Source organism: Ixodes scapularis, unplaced genomic scaffold (assembly GCF_016920785.2).
Source record: "Ixodes scapularis isolate PalLabHiFi unplaced genomic scaffold, ASM1692078v2 PGA_scaffold3__209_contigs__length_174095766, whole genome shotgun sequence".
NCBI lineage: Eukaryota > Metazoa > Arthropoda > Arachnida > Ixodida > Ixodidae > Ixodes > Ixodes scapularis.
The window spans coordinates 583,459-598,927 of record NW_024609868.1 but is presented as its reverse complement, the minus strand read 5'-3'; the positions used below and the strand labels follow the sequence as shown (position 1 = coordinate 598,927).

The 15,469-nt window shown below is 46.0% G+C and overlaps 1 protein-coding gene across 1 annotated transcript; it reads right to left on the bottom strand.

Moving 5' to 3' along the window:
- Window positions 1-2,680: 2,680 nt before the first annotated feature.
- Window positions 2,681-15,096, bottom strand: LOC8028479 (28S ribosomal protein S24, mitochondrial). Its single transcript, XM_002399501.4, has 3 exons — window positions 15,018-15,096; window positions 3,832-3,997; window positions 2,681-3,064 (listed from the first exon to the last, which is right to left on the bottom strand). The coding sequence occupies exons 1-3, from the start codon at window positions 15,045-15,047 to the stop codon at window positions 2,775-2,777; spliced, it is 486 nt and encodes a 161-aa protein (XP_002399543.2). The 5' UTR covers window positions 15,048-15,096; the 3' UTR covers window positions 2,681-2,774.
- Between the last annotated feature and the right edge of the window lie 373 nt (window positions 15,097-15,469).

The following is a 15,469-nucleotide window of genomic DNA, read 5'->3' as shown; positions in this document are numbered from 1 at the left end:
TCGGTTTCTTTCCGCCCGAAAACCGCCGATCAAGAACTGGCCGGTTCGAGTCTCGCTCACTCTCTTTTTCGAGGTCACGGGCCGTTTTCTAAGGTATCGATGCGACCACCAAATTTAATCAAAGTCGTGGGTCACTGAAGGCACATACTCAATATTAAAAATAGAAAAAAATATGAAACCCATTTTTTGTGGCTTCTAAAAAGCTGTAAATACGTTGATTGAAAAAAAAAAAGTTCCACAGACAACCGGAAGCATTCTGTGCGTTCGTCGTTTCGCGTATCGTGGGACTCTCGGGGACGGCGACGGCAGCGGACGACGGGCGTGGGACCTCTATTTCAGAACTGTCGTTCGCGATACCGGCGAATTCTGTCTACCTTTAAAAGAGAAATTTGGGACTGATCAAAAGAATTGGTATTCATCCCGTACGACACGCCCGGCCACCAAGCCGATTTGCACGAAGACGTCGCCGAGCCGTCGCTCCCTTCTCGTGGCTGAAGACATCGCTCGCGCAAACGTCAAGCACGACGTGTCTACTTCGAGTTGAATATGCACGCGTACGATTTCTTTACTAGGTGCGAATGTCCCCAAGGCGTGGTGCTTCCAGACTTCGACCCGGGAGTGCTTTTGCTTGAGAAAAATCGACAGCAAACTTTCCAACTTCCAGTTTACCCGCTGAATTATTACTAAGGAAAGAGATCCGCCGAAAGACGAGTGCCCCAGTAGCTCAGTGGGAAAGACGTCTGTTCACACGCGGTAGGACCGGGTTCGATCCCCCGTGAAACTTTATTTTTTTTTTTTTCAAACATTTCCCAATGTTTACATATACGAGAAAAGAGTCAAAGTACAGGCTAGCTGGTGGAAGTCAACCATTTCGTCGTTTACCCTGAGACTGGGGGGTTTTTCGAAGAGAAGAAGTAGCAGAAAAACAGACAGGTTGAGACCTGTCTGTTTTTCTGCTACTTCTTCTCTTCGAAAAACCCCCCAGTCTCAGGGTAAACGACGAAATGGTTTACATATCTTCTTTTTTTTTTTTTTTACAATCATCACTGAAGAAACAAACAAAAAAATAACAAACAAATGTTGCGGACGATACTTCGCTGAATTAAATGGTATGTGATTTCCTTTTTGACACCTGCGAACTCAATGTAATCACTTTCCACAAAATGCAAGGAGCATATAAATCAGGTAGCGTCCGCTTTCCGAGGTGCCCGTATATGTTCTACAGGAATTGCAGCCAGCCAATGGCCCCGATTCCGTTGATCTTTCGGAAACTCTGTCGCACAATGCCACTTTTTTTCGGACGCAGGACGTGTGAGGCAGCTCTTCACGCAACATCTTGGGTGTATTCTTTTCGGAGCCGATCGTGGAAATTCACCACGGGCAAGCACTACTCATCTCCAACTCCTCAATGTACAAAACAACTCATCTTGGAGTACAGAACAACGAGCGGAACAAACATAACTGCAAAAGAATCGCCCGGCGAGCAGTTCCCGCACGCCGCATGTCGTGTCGTCTGCTACGGAGAGAAAAAAAAAAAAACAAAAAAAACGCACGGTTGGGTGTAGCCACGTGACTTCCGCCACTCACTCTCTTCTCTCCACTCCTCCGACCTCCGTCGGGTTCCGGTTTCGGTTTCAAGCAGTTGCGTCTTTCGGCTTTATTAAAAAAATACGCTACTCTGTTGCAAAATATTAATTGAGTAGTCCTCCGACACCAAAATGAAGCCCCTGGCAAAAAATGAAAAAAAAATTTTGGGGGGTGTCAGTGTCCCTTTAAGAAATTTTCGGACCTTCGTCAAATTACATTGTTCGCCACCGCACCGACAACACGTGTCCACGAAAGCCGCCAGAGATGCAGAGAGGCGCAAAGCGACCTGTTCCGGCTGGTTCCCGGTTTTACCGCTTGGTGGCGTCCGTTTTGCTGGAGTCGGAAATATAATAAAGTAAAATTTCGGGGATATTCTGACACCTGAACACCCCCCCTGGCGACGCGCCTGGCGTGAGGGCCGCGAGGGTGGTGAGTGCCTGAGGGCGGTGAGTGCTTGAGGGACGCGAGTGCGTGAGGGCCATGAATGCATGAGGGGCGTGAGAGGTACGAGTGTGTGAGGGCTGTAAGTGCCTGAGGGCCACGAGTGCGTGACGGCGGTGAGTGAGTGAGTGGTGTGAGGCTCAGTGAGGGTGAGTGAAGGGCTGAAGGGGAGTGTGACTATGAGGATGAGGGTGAGTGATGGGCTTATGTGAGTGTGGCTGCAAGGGTGAGTGAGGGCGACCTAAAATGCCAACCTCCGCAGCCAGCACACGAAAGAATCTCGGAGGCTATGACGTGTCCTCCAAACCGGTCCAAGGTCAGCGCACGTACCAATGCCTAAAACACGGGAGAAACTTGTCCCGGCAAGTACCTACTAGTTGGGAGGGTTTCTCGATGCGGCAAACTCGGAAGAACGGCACTGCGCGGGCGGGGAAGAAAATGCTTCGAATTAGGGGTCTATCGTACGCATGTCCAGTCCCTAGTACCGACAGTTTCGTGTTGAGGGCAACCCCTACCCTCTATAATGGGCTCGTTCAACTTACCTGCACCAGCTGCTCTCGATGCACACCGCCATATTTAGTTAACGAGCTCTGAAAACACAACCGCCCTGCACTTTTCTGCACAAGTGCCGACAGATAGAATGAGTCCAGTGTCTCAAACAAATGCGGTATCCCCTAAATGAGAATTCTGTTCTTAATCATTTACTTCTACTATACAAAATGGTTTGCAAAAGACCGGGACGAAGCCTAGATGTACTTGAAGACCATGTCCTTCTTGTCCGCCGTGGACTGGAGCTCGAGCTTGACGGGGCACTTGAGCACGTAGCTGAGGATCTCCTCGGTGTAGCCCAGGAGGAAGTACATCTTGCGGGGGATGACCGAGCGCTGCACGATGCCGCCCACCATCACCATGTTGTGCCGCCGCTTGATCAGGATCTCCGACACAAACATCCGGTGCCACGTGCCGGTCATGAACTTCCTGATGAACATGTCCTCGATCAGGGTCTCCGACTGCCTCAGGCCGCCCTGCAGGTTGCCTGCAAGCCCAAGAGCCCACACGTCCCTCCACGTGCGAGCGACTGGCGCAAACAAACACCCGATGAAAGTTTTAAAAAATTTACCATTTTCAGAAAATGCCGGCCCGAGCCTCTTCGTTGGAAGCCTCTCGTTGACGCTCGTGAGTTCGTCAACGGGAGAATATATTCGTACCAACAAAATTATGGAACCACTGATTCTGAAAATTGTGCTTCAAAAGACTTTTGCCCATCTAGCGACGAAAATAAATACCCTACGCTAGGCACGTAAAAGGGACACCCAAGACAATTTCGGACATTTTACAATTGAGGCACGTTACGCTCGTGAGAAAGATTGGGAAGCTAGGGCACCCTTTCCAAACATTTCTTGACGAGTATTTATTGTCAAAAGCTGCTTTCGAAGAGCAAGTTACCGAAAGAAACAAAATGTGTGCATCATTCTCTTCTTCGTCACTCCTCGAGCAGTTCTGCAATGATCGTTCGGTCGTAACGGCACTGCGAAGCAATTGTCACGGAAGATTCTTCTTGGAACCGGCGTGCGCTTCCACCCGGCCAAAGCACTTGCCAAAGCAACGGTCACGCAGTTACACAGCCGAAAGAACTGTGTCCGAAATACATTCTTTTTTGTTTTCGTATTTGGGCTGCACTGCAGTTTCCGTTCCCACTCTGTCGATGAACCATAAACCGGGAAAAAATGTTAACCCGCAAAAATAGTCGCCCACCATTTCTGGGAAAAGTGTATTTGTGCCCGAGCTCTGGGCGAGACCTACTTGTGTTCCAGGAGTTCCAGGCCTTCCTGTGGGCGATCTGGTGGGGCGGGTTGGCCATCTCGTACGTCAGGGGCTTGCTGTGGTTCCTGGTGACCCGGTACCGGCCCGCGCGGTTGGCCGCGCTCACGCCCGACGTGTGGATGCCCCGCACCTCCCACCGCAGGACCTGGGTGGAGGGAGGCATGCGTGTAACCGCCCGGCGACACACACGCCCCGACCAAATCTGTGACCGGAGCTCATTTCTTTCCGCTTTCGAGACGTGGGCAAAGAGGACGCCAGACGTACTGATTGGATGGGCATTACGAGTGCTCGCTCAAAACCGTATTTGAATGTATCGCGAATTTTTTGAGTACATTTTATTTATTGCCCACCAAGAAAGGCAACTTGGGTCGCTCGGAATGCAAGGTACGGAAACACTGCGGAAGCTCAGCGTTCTCAGCAACGATTGGCAGAGAATGGAACAGCTCTGGTCACCGGGAACGTTGCCATTTGGATACAATGTTTCATCCCAACATGGAAACACTACCTGGCAAGAAAAGGCCCAAAAGCTCCCCAGTCATGGTCATCGGGGATGTCAGCCTTTCAGCATGAACAAAGCATGTACTTGAACAAGGACCAAAGTTTGCACTTCCACCAAAACTGCGAGTGGTTGACAAGTTCACGTTGGTTAGGGACATTGCATTTAAGGCCCCGAATGAAACTTAAAAAATCAATGAAGGAATAGACTGCCTTGCAAGCCTACGGAGCAAAGCACACGCAAAGATGAGTTTTTCTTCAACACACAGAGAATTGCGTACCAAAGACGTAAAGCTTTGCATCTCGGACAAAGAAGGAGGGTTTGTGACTCTCGATTTCGGGAAGTATGAAAACAAAGCCAACCAAGCCATGGATAAGAATTTTATTCCAGTTGATGAAAAAAGAACCAAATTTACTAAAAGAACCATGCTCCTGAAAATAGCGGACAAGAATCTTCTTGCCAGTCTTCCCAGAAAAACCAAACAAACAAAAAAGAGCCAACTGTCTTGTCTTTTTTTCAGCAAAAATGCACAAAGGTGTTCCGTTTCGCGCCATAGTTTCGGAAAGAAACACCTTGCAAGCCCTTGTGTTGACCTTTTTAGCTAACCATCTGTCCAGTGTTCAGGTACAAGATCCATTCAAGATTTATAACTTGGAAAGTGTAATCGCTTTACTTCGAGAGAAAGGATGTGACATTGCCTCAGGGTTTTCCATCGACATACAGGACATCTATTATTCCATCCCACATACAAATCTCCTAAAGCGTCTACCTGAAGGCGACGGCAGCGACACATCAAAACCAACAGTATGTACAAAAAGTGGCATTTGCATAGGATCTGTACCTCGCAGCGTGTGGACTTGCCATCCAACAACATTTTGGAGATCCCAGAGTTGAGGCCCTCTTCAGGTATGCAGGCGATTTTCTAATATTGTCCAACACTGAGGTAAGTGATCCAATCAACAGGTGCAAAGAAGTCGTCATGCAATGTTTCGAACAAAGCTGCTCGAATCTTGCCTTCGCTCATGAACTCCCTGCGAACAAATGCATTAAATTCCTGGATCTATCCTTAAAATTCACACCAGGACACGTGTGCTGAAGATATTGGGCAAGGTCTTGTAAAGGATTCCTTTCTTTTGGGTCCGAACATTCAAAGAATGTCAAACGAGGAGTTGCCACCACAGTGCTCACTTCCGCCCTTAAAATGTTAGGTCAATCATTAGGTGGGCAAAGTTTCGCGACGCAAATCTCCAGGCTCCAGGATGATGGTTACCCTAGAACACTCCTGGTATCGATATGCGAAAACATCTGCAAGAACACCTTTTCTGGTCACGCCCTATAACCACGGGTTCACTCAAGGATTGGAAAAAATGCTGGCCGGCAGGACGTTCACGCAGTACGCTCTGCGCCCAACAAGGCCTATTCCATGTGCCATGGAGAAACATGGAGATCAACGAGCAAAAAACAAACTGCAAGGTGTCTCACAAGACCAAGTACACCAAATGTGAGAAGGAGGTTATATACCAAATCCTACTATGTGGTCAATGTTACATTGGACAGACCGGAAGGTGCATCAACAATGAACATGCAGCTTGAGTGAAGGCCATCGCAGCAGCGGGGCACCTACCCACCCATTGTCGTATGTGCCAGTGCGTGCCCGAGTTTTCTAGCCTCAACATCCCGGCAAGAAACCGCAACAAGCTCGCTCGAGAAATCCTGGAGGCCCTTGCTATTGACGCAAAGGCGGACAATTGTGCGAGTGCACCTTCCATCGCGCTGTACCACAAGGATGCTGTCTATGTTAGAGAGGCCACACCCATGGCGGACAAATGAAAGACGAGGATGATGCTCGGTTATAAGGGTAGAAGAGGAAGAAGTTCTTCAATAAAATTAAAGGTAATGTAGATAAAGGAAAGGAGGCAGTGAAACTACATAGATGAAGAAAAAGACAATCATATTAAACAGTTGGTATCCCAGCAGTGCGTATGCCTTTTTTATCCCTCTCTAATCGTTCTGTTCAGCTGGCACTATATATAACGATGCCATTGCGCTTTTCCTACTTGAACAGCGCCAACAGACAAGCACGCAATGAACCTTCAGACGTGCCGTACGGTGCAACAAATGTTTCGTTGTACTGCATGTGACGCAGAATGCATGAAGGCTGAAACGTGTGGAAAACCAACCGAACATGCAGAAATAGTTTCACGCGAGTTTCGAAGTACGAACGGATATATTGCGCGCAAATCGCAAATATATAATACCCACGCGTGGTTTATCGAAACGGAGTGTCTAGAGTCAGGCACGTAGCCAGGATTTTTTTTTTGCGGGGGGGAGGGGGCCGCCTATGACAGAATACTGTATGAGGGGGAGGGGGGAGAGGAGGTCCCTGCAAAATGGAAGATTTGGGGGGGGGGAGGGGCCGGCCCCCCTCCCCCTCTTGACTACGTGCCTGTCTAGAGTTCCGTCCAGTCAGGACAGTAGCAGCACACGCAAAAAAATTCCGTCCAGACGGAACGACAGCAAGCCTCGAAGTGCCCCGTTTGTTCCGTCCCGAGGGCCCCGTAGAGAGTATTGCTCCTTTTCGTGTCCAAGCTATAGGAACAATAACAAGCTCTCAGTCAATTTTTTGGAATGCCAGGGGTGTTTTTTCTTGGGATTATTTACGAGGTGGAGCCACAATACCAGGCTCTTATAACGCAAACCTAATTACAAAATTATGCACTGCGATCAAGGAGAAACGTTGCGGGAAGTGGAGACAGGGAGTGCTCCTTCATTATGACAATGCCAGTGATGTGATTGGCCTAAGCTGTTTTGGAGCACCTTTTGGAGCAGCCAAAACAGTGTTTTGGAGCAGCAAATGTGGCCTTTGGAGCAGATATCCTTACAAAAAAATATATATATGGGTGATTTCATCTCAAATCGGGCAGGCTAAAAGTGTCTAATTTTTCATTTTCACGAAAAAAATATATGTTTTTGGGGTATTTCTCAAATGAAGGAGGGCGCAAACCGCACGTTCTCCCGATTTTTTGTTCTCGAGTTACGAGCCGTAGAAGCCGCAGTGGCAGAAACTAGTGTTTTTGCCTGCCGTCGCAGGTCGCGTGTTTGACACCCTCTGCTGACGCTATTGTTTTCTCTACACCCTTTTAAATTTTCTCCCTAATTTAATAGGTATTATAAAGATACCTTGATGTATTCAAATATTTTTAGAAATTTGATTGTTTTCTAAAACACATGTCAAACTCGTCACTCCGGTCGCTTTTCGGTCAAATTTGACAGGTCATTACTTTGTACTTAAAGTAAATTTTCTTTCTTTGGCTCTACAGAAAGCCCAAAGCAAGCCCATTATAGATATAATAATATCATTATGATCTGTCGACTAGCCGCTCCGCTACCTTCACGTAAACGTTGTAAGAAATAACAAATGTTGAAAGTTTGAGGTCGATTTTCTCAAAAACCCCATTTTTGTAAATTTTTATTTTTTAAATTCTTTTAGACATATTAGTCGAATACAAGAAATACAGTTTAGAAATGTAATATTTTGGTTGTATGTCCTCTGTTTGAGCCGTAATCGCGTGAAATGTGTGAACATTTGTTATATTTCACAACGTTTACGGGAAGTTAGCGGAGCGGCTACTCGGCAGATAATAATATTATTATATCTATAATGGGCTTGCCTTGGGCTTTCTGTAGAGCCAAATAAAGAAAATTTACCTTAAGTACAGACAAAGTATTGACCTGTCAAATTTGACCGAAAAGCGACCGGAGTGACGAGTTTGACATGTTTTTTAGAAAACAATCAAATTCCTAAAACTATTTGAATACATCAAGGTATCTTTATAATACCTGTTAAATGAGGAGGAAAAGTTAAAAGGGTGTAGAGAAAACAATAGCGCCAGCAGAGGGTGTCAAACACGCGACCTGCGACGGCAGGCAAAAACATTCGTTTCTGCCACTGCGGCTTCTACGCTTCGTAACTCGAGAACAAAACAATTGAGGAACTTGCGGTTTGCGCTCTCATTCATTTGAGAAATGCCCCTAAAACATATATTTTTTTCGTGAAAATTAAAAGCTGGACCCTTTCAGCCTGCCCGATATGGGAAATTTCATCTCAAATCGGGCAGAATAAAAAAGTATGAATATTAATTTTCACGAAAAAAATATATGTTTTGGGGGCATTTATCAAATAAATGTGGGCGCAAACCGCATGTTCTCCAGATTTCTTGTTCTTCAGTTACGAAGCGTAGAAGCCGCAGTGGCAGAAACTAGAGTTTTCGCCTGCCGTCGGAGGTCGCGTGTTTGACACCCTCTGCTGGCGCCATTGTTTTCTTTACACCTTTTTAACTTTCCCCCCTCATTTAATATGTATTATAAAGATACCTTGATCTATTCAAAAAGTTTTAGAAATTTGATTGTTTTCTAAAAAACATGTCAAACTCGTCACTCCGGTCGCTTTTCGGTCAAATTTGACAGGTCAATACTTTGTCTGTACTTAAGGTAAATTTTCTTTATTTGGCTCTACAGAAAGCCCAAAGCAAGCCCATTATAGATATAAAAATATCATTATTATCTGCCAAGTAGCCGCTCCGCTACTTTCACGTAAACGTTGTGAAAAATAACAAATGTTCACACATTTCACGCGATTGCGGCTCAGACGGAGGACATACAACCAAAATATTACATTTCTAGATTGTATTTTCTTGTAGTCGACTAATATTTCTAAAATAATTTAAAAAATAAAAATTTACAAAAATGGGGTTTTTGAGAAAATCGACCTCGAACTTTCAACATTTGTTATTTCTTACAACGTTTACGTGAAGGTAGCGGAGCGGCTAGTCGACAGATCATAATGATATTATTATATCTATAATGGGCTTGCTTTGGGCTTTCTGTAGAGCCAAAGAAAGAAAATTTACCTTAAGTACAGACAAAGTAATGACCTGTTAAATTTAACCGAAAAGCAACCGGAGTGACGAGTTTGATCTCTGTTTTAGAAAACAATGAAATTCCTAAAACTATTTGAATACATCAAGGTATTTTTATGATACCTATTAAATGATGGGGAATTGTTGGAAGGTTGTAGAGAAAACAATAGCGCCAGCAGAGGGTGTCAAACACGCGACCTGCGACGGCAGGCAAAAACACTAGTTTCTGCCACTGCGGCTTCTACGGCTCGTAACTCGAGAACAAAAAATTGGGAGAACGTGCGGTTTGCGCCCTCCTTCATTTGAGAAATACCCCAAAAACATATATTTTTTTCGTTAAAATGAAAAATTAGACACTTTTAGCCTGCCCGATTTGAGATGAAATCACCCATATATATTCGTTCTAAGTGCTGTACAAACGAAGGGATTTGTGTTGTGTTCTCATGTGTTGTGACGGAACTCGCGGCTTGTGCTTTTACTGCAGAGACAAATAGATACAGTACTGTAGGCGTTGCCAAGCAATTAAAAAACACTTGTTACCGTTTTCCTGGTTCCCGACGTGCCAGATATTCGCCAAAAATAAGCAAACGTCAAATAATGGACTGCAAGCGTCCCGGCCAGAGCTCTGGTCCGTGCGTCTATCGTGCAATCATGTTCGCATGCACAGCAACTTCTGCAGGCTTGTAGTTGCGAGTGCTTCATCGCGCAAGCGGAGACAACGGCTGTTCGATCAAAATCGAAACCATGCCACTCCGCTCCGTCGCCAACTGATTCCCGAAATCGTATGCAAAATTTAACTTTCGAGCGTACGACCAAAAACGGTCCAGCGGCGCGTGTTTGCCAAGCCGGCCAACAAAATGCAAGCTAAACATACACAAAAAAATAACCTGAGCGCGTCGATGCAAGACATCGCGAGTCAAAACGTTCTTGGACCGCTTTGTGCAACGACTGAACTCGGGACAAACAAGCGTGCTGTGCGGGTTCAGCGTGCAGATATTGCCTTCTTTGCTTTAGCTCACTTCCCTTCACCAACTTTCTATCACGCCAGATCTTTCACGTACCGGGGTCCCTCTCGAAAAAATGCCCGCCGAGAGAAACCTAGGTAATCAACACTTCGCCACAGCAGTCTCTGAGTTAAAGAGGGATTTTTTCAGTAACGTATGATTTAAACAAGAACAGGAATGTTGATGAGCATGCGGCAGTACCTAGTTTTATTTCAGAAAGCGCCATATTTGCAGCGACGTGGGGCTGCAACACCCGACGTCGCGCGACCACGGTGACTGGAAGGCAGAGACCAAATATACTTTTCCCACGGTCGTTGCTTTCAGGAGCAAGTGCTTCAGCTCACAAAGTAACTCCTAAAAATGTGGTTTCGTTTCACAGCATGACGGCATGGCTGGTACCCGGCACGCTAGCGTCGGAGCGCCCACACACACCCGCGTCTATCGTGTGATATTTTTAAAGTTTATAGTTTTTAAAAAAGACACGAGACGAGACCCACGAGACGACGAGAGCGTGAATCGCGAGACGGCGGGAAAACCATGCAAGACCAGAGTCGGGCGGCCGCTTGCGCCACATAACAGATGCACGCTCAGTTACGGTATAGTCAGTTTAATTTCGGTTTTGAAAGGCGACCGAAATTGTTTTTTTGGCGCAGGCTTGGCGCAGATTATCCATATTTTGGCGAAATGTAGCAGGATGTAGCAGGGTTAGCCCCTTGGAGCAGTTTGGCGCAATTGGCGCAGCAATCACATCACTGCAATGCACCCACCCTCAGGCCTTGCATTAGAATGGTTGTCATTCCTAAATTAAGCTTTAAAAATGATAAACACCATATTCACTGTATCTGGCTCCCAGTAACTACGAACTTAAAAAAAATAAAGAAACACCTGCATCGGAGGAGATTTTTAATCGGTATGTATACGAGGTAATAGAGGTCGGTGATGGGCGATTTGCAGAGGTTGGACAAACTGCTTTCTATGAAGCAGTAGAAATGTTATAGGATTGCTGGGACGAGTGAATTTAACTTAAAAAAGACTACATTACGATTAATATAGGAACATTGCCAGTTGTTACTCCGGAAATCGGTTAGGGGTGAAGCACATAGGGATCAACCCCCATGTATGCTGGGTGTAGCCTCAGTGACGCGTTTGTCTTCCATCTGGATAGAACTCTAGCGGTGACTACCGGCTACGCCGGGACAGAGCTCAAGTGGTGACAATTCTTCGTCTGAACGGAACCCTAACCACAGCCAACATTACTAGACTGCCTCAGTTGTGGAACTCCTGCGCAAGGGGGTACCCCCCATCACTCACTTCAGTCCGCCTCCTGTCGTTTGAAGCGCCACCTAGATTTTTGTTTCATAAGTGCGTGTTCTATAGAGCTAGAGTTCCTGTATAGGCTCCCTACGGGAGCCAGAGTTGCGCATTCACCTCCGTAGCGCCGTCTTTCCTGCACGGCATGTTGATCCCGCTCGTCACGTGACTGAATTCGGCGAATAGCGGCGCCGCGCTCAAAAGCAGAGGAACGTACGCCGGGGTGCGTGCAACGTCTTTTTTTTGCTGCATGAAACTTGATCCGGCTCCTCACGTGATCAGATCTCGGAGAATAGTGGCGCGGCGGCACGTGGAAAACAGACGCGCAACTCTGGCTCTCCTAGGGAGCTTATACAGGAACTCTATCGCTGCGTTTTGAAACATGCATTCCATAAAATACACAGCAGTTACTGTAGCAGCCGTCTGGGGCGTCGTGGTAAGCGAGGGGGTACTGTTTGTGCAAGCAGGTCTATGAGCAGTTTTGTAACTGAGCTAATCTAATAATGTTGGCCACAGTTTTACCAAGAACTGGCCTGTCACTATCTTTTTTTTCACATTCCGAATATCATGACTTCCAGTTGGTTGGTCAAACGTGTTCTATTCCGTTTTACACGGTGCAGTTCTTGCGATTTTCAGTTGCAACGTAAACCATGCGGGAAAGAAAAAAAAAAAGAAAACTGCTGAGGTAAAGTGTACCAGAACACCGAGTCGTGTTGGGATTGGAGCACCTCGCGTGAGGCGTGTGGTGTAGATCACGATAGGTGTCTACACCGGCACATCGGCAGTAGGGTCAGTATGGTGGTAGTTGTGCACGTGCGGACTGCAGCGACTTTCTGCAGCCCTGTCTAGACATGGGTCCCTCAGGAGCGAGCCGGATCTTCTGAGCCGCTCTTTTTAAAAAGCGAGTGAGCCATGGCTCGGTAAAAGTGAACGGCAGTTCTTTTGGGAGCCGGTTCTCTCTCGTTCAGTCAGCTGCGCCGAGTCCCGAGTCAGAGTTGGGTCAGGCTGGGCATTGGCCGGGTGCAATTTGCACGCCATCTATTAGTAGTACGGAAAAGCAACTCCATTCCGTTCCTGCGGCCATGACGACGAAAACAGCCTTATGTTGACAAAAGTGGCACCTTCCTGCTAAGGCCGTAACTGAATGGGGCTTTGGCGCTAGCCTCAACAGATCCACGAAACATAAGTTTCGTGGATCTTAAGTACTTTGTTGAATTGTACTTTTGTGTTGTACTTCAAATTATTTCGACATTCATTTTGTATGGATGTGCATGTATAAAACTGAATAAAGTTGAAAGGAAATTCATGATTTTTGTTCTTATTTTCACTAAAGTGAATTTTGAAGCACCACAAACACAAAAAACCTAAGGTAATGACAATTAAGTTTTTTTTCTTGAACAATACATTGCATTCTGTCTTTTAGAGTATCATAAACATTATATCCCCAATATCACAAAATAAAGGGTCATTACAATTAAAAAATCGCTCCTTTAAGATAAGAAATTATAAATTTATTCTCTATACACACTGGAAGTACTTATAACATGGCTATTTACTAATGCATATTTTGTTTAATATCAAATAACTAGACCGCATAGCACAGGTTGCAGTGTAACCTGTGCTATGCCGTCTAGTTATACGGCTTTGAAAAAAGGATATATGCATGAGTAGAATAGCAGTGTTATAAGTAGTTCACTGCTACCTTCGAAGCGCCGCACCAGCACACGATGCACGATAGGCGAGAATCGTGAGACACCGTTCGAACGGCAGCGGTCAACGAACGGCGCCATTCGTGGACCCAGCCACCCGGCTCCGACAGTACGGTTCGGGACATCTACGGGCACGGCTCAGTGAACGAGAGAGGGCGGACTTTCTCTCTCCGAAAGCACCACGGCTCACTCGTTCTTAAAGGGCAACTCCGCTTCATTTTTGATATTTAGAAAAGTATGTAGCCCTCTTCAGTATCATGTAGGAAGACCCCATGTCAAATATTACGATCTAATTCCGTTTATATATTTAATAAACTGGCCAGCAAACCTTCAAGTGAGCCAAGTCGCCGAAATCTGCCAACTCTAGCGGGCGACGTGAGGCGCAATCGTCAGCGCAGTCAATGCGATGGAGCTAGAGCGGCCAACGTTGAACCACTACGTCAGAAGCATGACTACGTCATTTTCACGTTTCGTTTTTACTTCTCGGAGCGAAATTGAACGATGACATCATGAGTTTCTCCTCCCGGTGTTGGCTGACCGGGCGTTCACGTGATCACCGTAACACGGATGCGCTAGTTTGCGCTGCCCTGCGCGCTTATCAATCTGTTTCTCTGCTCCCCCTCTCCTCTTTCGTCTTCTCCCCTTCCCCCTCTCCCCCGGGCCATCACCGTCCACGCCATGCGAAGCGCCCTGCAGTTGTGTCCTGTCCCTCGCCCCGCCCGCCCCCCCGGAACGTCACAGGACCATGTGGTTTGACGTGATGTGGCCATAACTCTGACGATACGAGACCAATGTTGCCTGACACAACCGAAGTTTCGGTTTCGGTATCAGCTGATGTTTAAATTAAGATTACAAAAATAATATTCCACATTTCACGAATCCGAAGATGTAGAGCTGTTTAGTAGTGCTTTGTGAAATGGAATCACACGTAAGCCAAATTTTTTCGGAATTGAGTGGAGTTGCCCTTTAAAGGAGCGGCTCCAAGAGATCCGGCTCGCTCCTGAGCGACCCAGTCACCGAAGTGAGCCGTTCAAATGTGCCCGTTCATTTCAGTGAGCTGAGCCGTTCCGAGCAGCTCACTGCAGTGAGCCGTTTTGCCCATCTCTAGCCCTGTCGACTGCAGCACCGCGATTGTTGTCTACATGCGCAGCCTCACGAGTTCCCATTGTCGAGTCGCGCCGGTACAAACACTACTGCGTATTCAATAGTACACTGTAGCCACTGTAGCTGACGTACGCGAAGGTAAAAAAAAAAACGCAGGCGAGCTGCTGAATGACATCCATAGTAACCCTGAGACGTAGAAACAATAATAAAAAATAAAAAAAATGACAGAACAACGAAGTTGCTAACAAAGCTCTAATAAAGGTGCGTGCTGCGTCCGGGTTGTTTTTTTAGACGTTTTCTTTGTTTCCACCCACCACTGGGTAAGAGACTTGCAGCGAGTGCACATCGTGATCCTGCAGTACCGAGAACTCAAAATCAGATAAGCCGAGGCCACCGTGGCAGAAGTACGAAGGGAAACGAGTCGCGAAACATTTGTACGCTCGCGATTCGTGGCTGCTACAACCGCTTTGTCTACCACTAAACGCGAATGGCACACTGAAAGGCTTTTTGGTGTGCTTAGTCAATGACTCCTAAAGGACAAACAATGTTGCCATTTGCATGTTTAACGGTTATAAATGTTGTTCTAATTGGTGCGGAGGTAGAAACGTCGCTGCAAAGTTACCTTCGCCAGCCTCTTCATGGGAGACGCCATGTTTTCCTCAATTCAAGATGATGTGAAGATGTCACACACTAAAATTTTGGCCGTATCAAATCAAACTGATAATAAATCACAATAAATATATTATTAATATAAAAAATCATGTTTTTATTTATATCATAGCGCTATATGTTAATCAATTTTGTAGTTAAAAAAAACATTTAATAACGTTGCCGCGAGTCCGCTCTGACTCTGACGTTATTATGACGTCATTTTTGCCATGTGTTTGAGAGAACTCTAGAAAGGAGGTGCAAAAGGCCTTAATCTTAGTCCTCTCGTGTGAAACGTTCTATTACAAGATTTATTTCAAAATTATTTTGTTATACAATCTCATAAATTATTTAAAAATAATTGTTTTTTACTAGAGTCTAGAAAACACGTTTTATAAAACAACTTACGAAATAATGACATGCTTT

Bases quoted from the DNA above. Each gene is read 5' to 3' on its own strand.
- LOC8028479 (XM_002399501.4), bottom strand. From the start codon at position 15,047: ATGGCGTCTCCCATGAAGAGGCTGGCGAAG. The intron at 3,998-15,017 runs GTAACTTTGCAG...CCCTCCACCCAG, and splicing joins CCATGAAGAGGCTGGCGAAG to GTCCTGCGGTGGGAGGTGCG. The intron at 3,065-3,831 runs GTAGGTCTCGCC...TTGGGCTTGCAG, and splicing joins CTGGAACTCCTGGAACACAA to GCAACCTGCAGGGCGGCCTG.